General features: G+C 48.3%; 1 protein-coding gene across 1 annotated transcript; it reads right to left on the bottom strand.

The window, feature by feature from the left end:
- Positions 1–2,353: 2,353 nt before the first annotated feature.
- Positions 2,354–4,753, bottom strand: CUNH11orf91 (chromosome unknown C11orf91 homolog). Its single transcript, XM_024202834.2, has 2 exons — positions 4,363–4,753; positions 2,354–2,710 (listed from the first exon to the last, which is right to left on the bottom strand). The coding sequence occupies exons 1-2, from the start codon at positions 4,751–4,753 to the stop codon at positions 2,622–2,624; spliced, it is 480 nt and encodes a 159-aa protein (XP_024058602.1). The 3' UTR covers positions 2,354–2,621.
- Positions 4,754–10,234: the final 5,481 nt, after the last annotated feature.

Genomic DNA, 10,234 nt, shown 5'->3' with positions numbered 1-10,234 from the left:
GGGATTGGTTTTGGTGTATTAATTGCCTTAAAGTCCCTCTGTGAGCTGCTGTAAATATTGGTTCATACCGCCATCTAGTGGACCAGGGTAAAAAAAAAGATCAGTTATTTCCTACAAGAAGTCATACAATTCCAGATAATCATGTTTCCTTCTTGCTTCCTTATGCTCTTTTTGGATTCACAGTCAGCAGTTCTATGCACTTATTGAAAGCCAATAGATTGTAGAATAGCTACAATCTCCTACCATTCTTGCCTCTGTTTTTGCTCGTGAAATGACATTCCTTTTGAATACTGTTTTCAATTGACAGTTTATCCTCTCAGGTGCACCAGGACATTATCCCTCCAAAAATGCTACATGCCTCTAAAGGACAATAAAATCTATTATGGCCCCGGCAATACAAAAAACCCAATCAAACACAAAAAGTCATAAAACATGAACTTCATCAAATAATTTATTAAGAAAAAAATCCCTATAATACTTTGTAGTTATATAGACTCTTTTATGTGAGAAGCTCTATGTTCTACATTAACTGAGCCTTGCAGTTACCTGAGGTAGATATTGTCCCCATTTTACAGATGAAGACACAGGCAGAGATCATCGCCAAAATCTTCAGTTAATGGCCTCCAATTTTGGGTGCCCGGCTTTAGACAACTATGGCCTGACTTTCAGATGCTGAGCAGTCACAACTCCCATTGATTTCTAATGCAACTGCAGGTGTGCAGATATTAGGAGACTGAAGTTGGGCACCCAAAAAGGCAGGCACTCAACAGTAGAGATCCACTTTTGAAAATGTAACTTGACCAAGATCAAACAGGAAGTCTGTGGCAGACTTAGGAATAACATTCAGGTCTCCTGACTTGGCCCTATGCTTTAATTACAAGACCATCCTTCCTCTGCTGCAATATAATTACCAAACTGGCCTTATCTATGATGAGCTTTTTCTTAAGTCTCCCACCATTGTAGTCAGTCATGTATGTGGCATGATGAAAGGGTCAGAGAGAAGTGGATTCTTTATCCAAGCCGTACAAGTCCTTCGTTTAAGTGCAGCTCCTGAAGTATATTTTTGTTTTTACCAAAACAAAATCTCAAGTCATAACGCCTGCGGTCTGTGGTACAGCTACATGGTCAACAATGCCTATAGTAAATCCCGTTCTTCCTTTTGATAAAACTCATTTATATTTTTCTGAGGCAATAGCAGCTTGAGTAGCCAGGCACCCATCAATCATTGTCATCTAAACTGCAGTCAGGGTAATATTCTTAGTTCCCCAATATCCTCTTTTCCATTGTCCCATTCACTACATCATGTTATTTTTAAATGATTTTTGGACATATGATCTATTGTTTATAGATTACATCTGTTCTGTGCTCTACCACTACAAATCTAATGATTCAAAGCAGCTAGAACAGTGGCTCTCAAACTTTTTTACTGGTGTCCCCTTTCACATAGCAAGTCTCTGAGTGCGATACCCCCCTTATAAATTAAAAACACTTTTATATATTTAACACCATTATAAATGCTGGAGGCAAAGCGAGGTTTGGGGCGGAGGTTGACAGCTTGCAACCCCTCGTGTAATAACCTCGCGACCCCCTGAGGGGTCCCGACCCCCAGTTTGAGAACCCCTGAGCTAGAACAAAGTAGTCATAGATTTATTTTCTTCTTCCTCCCCTTATGGATAACATAGTGTGGAGCATAATATGAAAGATATATTTTGAGTGCAGATGGAATGCAAGACTGAAATCAATATAAAAAACCCTGTCAGATATTAGATCCAAGAGGACTGGCTTTTCAGGAGAAGAAAAACCTGCTATTGTAAGCTATCTAGGAATTAACCACATTCCTAGGCTTTAGGGTGATCACTGTGTGGAAAATGGGTGCTGTCTTCCTTCTAATGGGAACCCCCATCTACCTGCACCCTGAAATCCTTACATTGCTGTCTGTTGTTCCTAGGCCCATGAACCAGTTAGTGGGAAATGGGTCATGCTGGGGAGCAAGACAGGCTAGGATGGCAGGAGGTGATAAGCTCAGGTATTGCATAATATTGTACATCAGAGAGAGACTGGGGAAAAGTGTTCTTGTTCTTAGTATGTATTTTAGTGTATTTTGGGGACCTGCATGGTATCTTAGAATTATTGTGCTTTCTGCCATAAGAACATAGGATTTTACCATGCTGGGTCACTGGACTAGTATCCTGCCTCCAGCAGTGTTAAATTCCTGATATTTCTGAGGAAGGCAATATCCATGCCTTTTGTCTTCAGTAATATACCTCGTCAATTTTGTAAAGCTGTAACCAGGTGATCAACATCAACACTCATCCTGAAACATAAGCAAGATAAGATGTCACTTTCTCTTTTTCTCACTGCTATTACGGTAAACCAAACACATATTAATATTCAAGTTATCGTATAAAGATTAATACCCCAAACGATTATTTTTTGTATTTGAAATATTCAGTATTGGATAAATAAAGTACAAAAAACCAAGTAGAGAATATATACTGTAAATTTCTAACTTGGCAGTATAACTGAATAGCATATAATCAGTAAAATAATATATCACACAGAAGAGTCCATTACAATGCTGTAAGGTAACATAATGATAGAACAGCTAACTGAAATAATCCTTATGATGATGTAGGTGTCTGTTTTTTCAGATTCTGTCTTGTCTTTATGCCTTGAACTTTTTCATCTTTTAGTGCCTTCAAAAGCTTATCTAGAAAGGAATGGAACATAACATTAATTTGTCTCTAGTACTTAAAAATGTAAATATAAAATATTTTCATAAAAAACTCACACTTTCATGTGAAACTCAGTAAACCGCTACAACTCACTGAAGATAATCAGATATTAAAGTGGAAAAAGGTATCCACTATTTTGACACACAGAATATCCATTAATTTATTCTTAGGTAAAGTAATTGAATTAAAGCTACATATTACAATTTCTTTTAGATATTTTAGAGGTTTTGTATGTTATGGATTTAAATTTTCTTTTTAATTTTTGTGTGACTTCAGCTCTCCTGAAAGATTTCAGATTTTCCTGCCAATGTGATTCTGCTTGGGGGGAAGACATGAGAATCTTCATGTCCAGTCAATGATTGGCTTCTCTGCTGAGACTGCCAAAAATGGTTATCAGCCATGCTTCTTTTTTATTCCTTTCCTGTGGACATTTTGCTCACTTGGAACTGAAATGAAAACACCAAAAGCATTTCACCACTAGCTTTGAACATCAGGTCACTACTGACCTATGCTGGTTTCAGTAGTGATCTGCTCCTGAGTGCTCCTATATCCCAATACTAATGCTAGGGCCTGGTCAGTTCTTCATGCCCAACCAAATTTGTTAGTCTCTAAGGTGCCCCAAGGACTCCTGATACAGACTAACACGGCTACTACTCTGGGCTTGTCTACATTACCCGCTGGATCGAGGGGCAGCAATTGATCCAGTGGGGGCTGATTTATCACATTTAGTCTAGACGTGATAAATCGACCACTGAGCGCTCTCCCATTGACTCTGGTACTCCACTGGAGCGAGAGGCACAGGCGGAGTCGACGGGGAAGTGTCAGCCGTTGACTTACCGCAGTGAAGACACCGCGGTAAGTAGATACAAGTATGTCGACTTCAGCTATGTTATTTATGTAGCTGAAGTTGCGTAACTTAGATTGATTTTCCACCCCCAGTGTAGACCAGGCCAGAGCTGAAACCGGTAAGAGCAAGGTAAGTTTCCTTCCATCTGTACCTCTACATTCAATAAAGGGAAATGCCGTTTTCACAGGAGGGGAAAAAAACACCGTTTTTTCTGGCCAGCGTGAGCATTTTCAGAGGTGGGAGCAGTCCTGAGCACTTCTCAAAACATCTAATGCTGTGAGGATGTGAAGTTGCATGCAGTCTGTTCAATAGGTGCTGTCCTGGTTAAGGGCATAGTGGTAGCCCCCAGGGAGACAGCTCTGGATGCAGCGATGTGCATGGCCAGGGAGTGGGGTACGAATGCTCCTGCCCAGAGGATGGGGGATGAGGGGAAAGGAAGGTCCATGCCCCTGCGCTGGGGGTCCTCATGTGGGGACTAAGAGAGTGAGGGGTGCTTACGGCTGGGGACAGGCCTGCAGAGGCCTGACTGCTGGGGGGCAGTGCCCATGCCTCAGTTAGTGGATAGGGAGAGCTACAGCCCAGGAAAGCTCATCCAGAGGATTTGTTTAGGGCACTGTGGGCGAGGGGCCCTGGCCTGCAGAGGGTTGGCGTGTGCCAGGGCTCTGGGCCGGAGTGGCCCCCATGGCTGGCAGGAGACGTGGGAAGCTTGTGGGTGGGTGAGGGGGTTAGCGGGGCCGGGCCAGCAGCCCCGCTCCGGGCCGGCCATGCCCGCACACGCACACTGCTGCGGGTCGGAGCCGTCCCCGGTCAGCGCCAGCAGCTCCAGCTCCTTGAGGCGGATGCCCAGCTCGCAGATCTCCCCGTCCGGCTGCTGCTGCCCGGGGCCCCGCGGGGCGGCACCGCTGTCGGCCGCGGGGCAGAAGAAGCGCAGCGGCTCGTAGGGGATGGGGGCCAGCCCGGCCGGCCAGGGGCGCGGGCAGCTGCGGGCGGCGGCGGCAGGAGCGGGGCCCAGGCCGGGAGGGGGCCGCTGGGGCCCGGCCGCGCCCCCCCGCAGGGGCACGAAGAGCTTCCGCCAGAGGCTGCAGTCCGCCAGCGGGGCGGCGCTGGGCGCGGTGCGGTCGTAGAGGGATGGGAAGTACAGAGGCCGCGGCGCCCGCTGCTGCTGGCTCATGTCGCCGCCGGCCCCGGCCCCAGCCAACCGCCGCTGCCCTGGAGACGGCGGAACTGCGGCAGAGCGGGGGGGAGGGGGTGTCGGGTGGGAGTAGGGTTCCCAACCCTCCAGGATTGGCCTGGAGTCTCCAGGAATTCATGTGATGAAATCTCCAGGAACATACGTCCAACCAAAATTGGTAACCCTTGGTGGGAGGGCGGGGAAGGGGCACCAGGTGGTGGAGGCAAGTGCTGGGAGAAAGGCACTGGACACAGAGGTGCCAGCGGCACCTGCGTGGGACGGAGTGGAGCCCCTTTGTGACTGTGCGGGGGGGGGGGGGGGTGCCATTCCACGTGGGACATTGACACTGTTCCTGGGCAAAACCCCAAAGCTCAGCCTGGCACAGGCCTTTTTTGATGACCCAAGTCTAACTGTGTCAAGGAGCAGGTGCCAAGAGCGCCGCTTTCTCAGTTACCTGCTGCTAGGGTTGCCAGGTGTCCGTCTATGACCGGAACGCCCGGTTGAAAAGGGAGCCTGGCGGCTCACTGGCCGGACCATTCAAAGTCCGGTTGGTGGCATAGTGGGGCTGGAAGGCTCCCTGCCTCATGCAGCTCCTGGAAGTGGCTGGCATGTCCCTCCGGCTCGGGGGCAGCCATGGGGGCGCTGCGTGCTACCTCCGCCCCAAACGCCGGGTCCACAACTCCCATGGGCTAGGAACTGCAGCCAATCGGAGCTGCGGAGCCGGTGCTCAGGGTGGAGGCAGCATCTTGGGCCCTGTAGCTGCCCCTTTGCCTAGAAGCTGGAAGGACATGCCAGCCGCTTCCGGGAGCCCCCTGAGGTAAGCGCCACCAGGAGCCCGTGCCCCAACACCTGCCCCAGTCCGGAGCTCTCTCCCGCACCCGAAACCCCTCATTTTGGGCCCACCCTGGTGCCTGCACTCCCAGCCCAGAACCCTCACCCCCTCTTGCACCCCAACTCCCTGCCCCAGCCTGGAGCCCTCTCCTGCACCCCAAACCCCTCATCCCTGGCTCCACCCCCAGAGCCCTCACCACCAGCCAGTGCCCTCACCCCCTCCCGCACCCCAATCCCCCTGTCCCAGCCTGGTGAAAATGAGTGAGTGAGCAAGGGTGGGGGAGAGCGAGTAACTGGGGGGGATGGAGTGAGCGGGGGGGGCGCCTCGGGAGATGGGGCTGGGCAAGGGTGTTCAGTTTTCTGCTGTTAGAAAGTTGGCAGCCCTACCTGCTGATGCCCCTATACCCATGGCACTTAGTTACAGATAGCGATAAATGTCCTTCTACAACAAATGAGTATAAATGATATTGACAGAGATTTAATGGTATGAGATTCTGTGTTTCATCCAATATCACTTCCTCACAGAGACATGTGTGTCTCTCCAAGGCCACAGCCTGATGCTGAGGAGAGTAACTTGGAAAGGATAATGCTCACAGAAACAATTCTGGTATCTATTGATTAAATAAATTCTGGAAGGGAATGGCCATAGATATTCAGTACTGTTACAGACCACTTTGTGTCAGAAATAAGTTAAAGAAATTAGTCAGTAGAAGAGACCTATTTTTGTCTTTAAGCAGCCAACCAAGGGCCCCAAGAAAATCTGGATGCCTAGTCAAAGTGCACTTTAAAGGGACACTGTTAACTTGAAAATTACCTTTCTGTCAAAACTTTTTGTATCCTTTATCATTGCCAGTAGCGCCTAAATTTACTAAAAATCGCTCAAATGCCTATGGAGCAAATCCTGCTACAACTTCCATGCCTCCTGAGAACTGTGCATGTAGTGAGACAAGGGATCTTCTGCACAACTTCCTTTATTGAAAATGTGATGTTGCCTGTCAAGGATGCATGATTAGACTCTGAAAGCAGCATTTTTGCAAGTACTGATTAGACAGTATAGTACCTTAAAAGAAGAGTCTTTTAGCTGTCTATCCCTAGGCCCACCTATGAATAGGGGAAAGTGGATTTTTGGGGGTGGGGGAGGAGCAGGAGGGAGTTAGTAATGACATATAGTGCCTTTCACTTTTAGATTGCTTACTCAAATTGAGCCCAGGTTGAAAGCGTCTTTGGGCCTAAGATTGCATTTCTTCTGCACGTAAATTTCCCATTGATTTCAATGGGAATTTTGGGAGTTCAGGGACTCCAGGATCTGACCCTATGTCATTAACATTAGATGGCTAGTTGGTGGTCTGTGTGAAATCAGTCTGGTGATCTCAGTCCTGAACTCAGTGAACAGGTGTTCCCATAACAAAACTCTCCATTTTGTGTGGCACTAATTGGCAGTCTTGGTGATAATCTAGACTGAGAGGCCAACCTTTTCCATGGGATAGGGAGCCTGAAAATTCTCAGCCTTACTGGTACTTTAGTTTCTTCAGGGCAGGTTTGAAGCACATTGACAGGGCCTTTTAGGGATGATTGCAATTTAATACAATCTGTTCTGTGGGTGAAAGGTCTTTAGGGCTTGTGGCCATATCTCACAATTAGTAAATTCACATAGGGTGAAGTTAACCACAGTGCATTGAGCTTCCACAAGCCACATTGAACTGCTGATGTAGGCTTAAGTGTTGCATGGACCCCAGGCATTGAGGTGAATTCAACATATCATATTTTTAAAGTCTTCTCTTGAATAAAATGAATAGAGCCCTGCATGGATACACAAATGTGTATCCGCATCCGATCCGCTATCTGCAAAAATTTATCTGCGGATGCGGATATCTGCAGATAGCCACAGATTTGCAGGGCTCTACACTAGGAGCCGGGCTGAGGCGCCAAGGCATCTCCTCCACTGGAGCCCGGTCAGGGAGAGCCGGAGGCAGCTGTGGGGAGCCCACGCAGAATCGCGGACCCTCTTCCTGCCCTCAGCTGGCGAGGAATCCTGGGGGTCGGGGACATGGCCGGGGGCTGCTCTCAGCCCCTCCTCTCACCACGCACGGCTGGCAGGTGGAGGGTCTGCCCCGGCTCCCCATCTGGACTCCATGCTGGCCTGGCCGGTGGGAGAGGGGAGACCTGGGTGGCTGCCCCGGGGGGTTGCTCGGGCTCCCTGCCCAGGGCAGGTGGAGGGTCCAATGTGGCTCCCCACAGTTGCCCGCCTGGCTCTTATCATTGCTGGACTGTGACTCCGAGCCCTCCCCCCCCCCCCCACTCTGGCCGTAGCAGGGTCAGGGAGAGCCACGCTGGCAGCTGTGGGGAGCTGGGGCGGAACCTCCACCAGTCCTGGGCGGGGGCCCGAGCAGCCCCCGAGCAGTGTCCCAGACCCCTGCCCAGGACAGGTGGAGAGACCCAGGCTCTCCCCAGCTGCCAGAACAGCTCTCCCGGACTCAGCTCTGGCCGGGAAGGGGGGCGACTTGGAGCCACAGCCAGCAATGATAAGAACCAGGTGGGCAGCTGGGTGGAGCTGCGGCGGACCCTCTATCTGCCCTGGACAGTGGGGCCGAGCAGCCCCCGCCCAGTGTCCCAGCCTCCCCGCTCAGTGTCCCCAACCCCTCCGCCCAGGGCAAGTGGAGGGACCCAGGCTCCCCACAGCTGCCAGCGTGGCTTTCCCTGACACGGCTCTGCTGTGTGTGTGTGTGGGCTGCAGCCAAGCCATGGTAAGAGCCAGGTGGGCAGCTGTGGGGAGCCGTGGCAGATCCTCTACCTACCCTGGGCGTGGGGCCCTAGCCGCCCCCCGCCCAGTGTCTCTGCCCCCCTAGACCTCCCTCCCAGGGCAGGTGGAGGATCCGTACCATGGTTCCTCACAGCTGCCTGCCAGGCTCTTACCGTCAGAGCCCTGCGCGGATACAAAATTTGTATCCGCATCCGCGCGGCTATCCGCACATATGAAGTGGATATCCACAGATTTGCAGGGCACTAAAAATAAATATTTTGGTATTATCTGTTGCTAGAAACAGGCAGCTTTCTTATTCTACTTGTAATGTTCTGTGCTGCTGGCTAATATATGAGTGGGTGCTGCTTTTGAAATTTTGCAGATACAGACAGTAAATATAAAAGCAACTGACAGTGCCTTTGAATATGATAGAAGCTGAAAGATAAAAGGCTGGGTTCATCCAATACTTTATTTCCCTATGCATTATTTATGGAATATATTTAATTTAAATGGATAATCAGAACAGATTTATTATGGTGATAAGTGAAAGATGCTTCAGCTAGTAAAACTCTTAATATTTTATAGTCACACTTGGGGAAGAATAAACACCACTCGTGTTCTTGAGGAACTGAACACATGTTCACAACTCAATTTTTAGAAGGGTACTGGATGGTTCAGAAGTTTCAGTAATGAGATAGTCTTTACAGATTTCAGTGCAGTTCATGTTAGTAGTGACCAAAAATAATTTCTGTACGTTGGTTCTTGAGTGGCTTATGTGAAATGAGTCATCAGTTTTAGGCCATTTCCTATTGGGCAGGTATCAGCATCTCGGGAACCACCACATCAGTTGTCACCGATTGGCAATGTCAGTAGAGATGCTAAGCATTGAATGGACATAGAGTGAAAACTGCCCTTTTCTCTAGGGAGGGTCATTCCCAGTTAGATTGGAGGAACATTGGAGACAAAGTTGAGGATCTATCAAATCTGTATACGACCTCTTTTGCTAAATGGGTCAGAAACATGAAATCTCTTACAGGCAGACTTGGAGTGGCTAGAGGCATTTCATATACACAGCGACAAATCCTGAGCATAACATGGTTTGATTTTAACCAAAATGTCAATCTATCAGACATCTGGCCTTCCTTCATTCACTCATTATATTCAAAAGCGGCATTATGTGCATTTCATCCACCTTGCTAGGTTGGACAAAAACACCCCAGCACACCATGCTCTCAATCTCTCTGTCAGTGCATGGAAGGGTGTACGTTGAGCCTACCTGATGCCATCCATGAGGCAGCCCCTGAGATATGTGGATTTGCAGGATTGTACCAGATTTGGGAACTTCACAATGCCTGGGGTGAAGCCATCAACTGTGGTCACTCTGGCTGGTGCAGTGGTCCTCAATACACTTACCGGGTTTCATGATGATGATGAAATTAAATAAAAGAAGGTCCCTTTTATTTGATCATTATTCATGTGTTTGGCACTGTACATCATAAAAATATTCTAAGGAATTTACTGTAAATCTGACACAGAGGATACATGTACATATGATAGAGATTTTTTTTTTAAAATCCCTCTGTCTCTGAAGTAGTATTATCAAAAGCCCTCATGGAAGAAATATGTTTTAATATAATTTAAGGATATTTATATGGGTATTAAGAACATCCAGAGCTATCATAATTACTGATAATTTTTTTGGAAGGGATATTAATCTTGTGCTACAGGGCTTAAGCCAGTCTCCAAGTATTAGGGATCAGGGTGAGAAATAATGTGGGGGCAGATATCTCACATCTGCATACTGTGTGGTTCTTACACCTTTCCCTAAAGCATCTGGTACTGGCCACTGTCAGAGGGCAGGACTGTCATAACTATAAAGGGAAGGGTAACAGCTCTCTGTGTACAGAGAC

Source organism: Terrapene carolina, unplaced genomic scaffold, assembly GCF_002925995.2.
Source record: "Terrapene carolina triunguis isolate 2854851 unplaced genomic scaffold, T_m_triunguis-2.0 Scaffold96, whole genome shotgun sequence".
In the NCBI taxonomy this organism is placed as follows: Eukaryota; Metazoa; Chordata; order Testudines; family Emydidae; genus Terrapene; species Terrapene triunguis.
The sequence above is the reverse complement of the archived record's forward strand: the minus strand, read 5'-3'. Positions and strand labels throughout refer to the sequence as shown.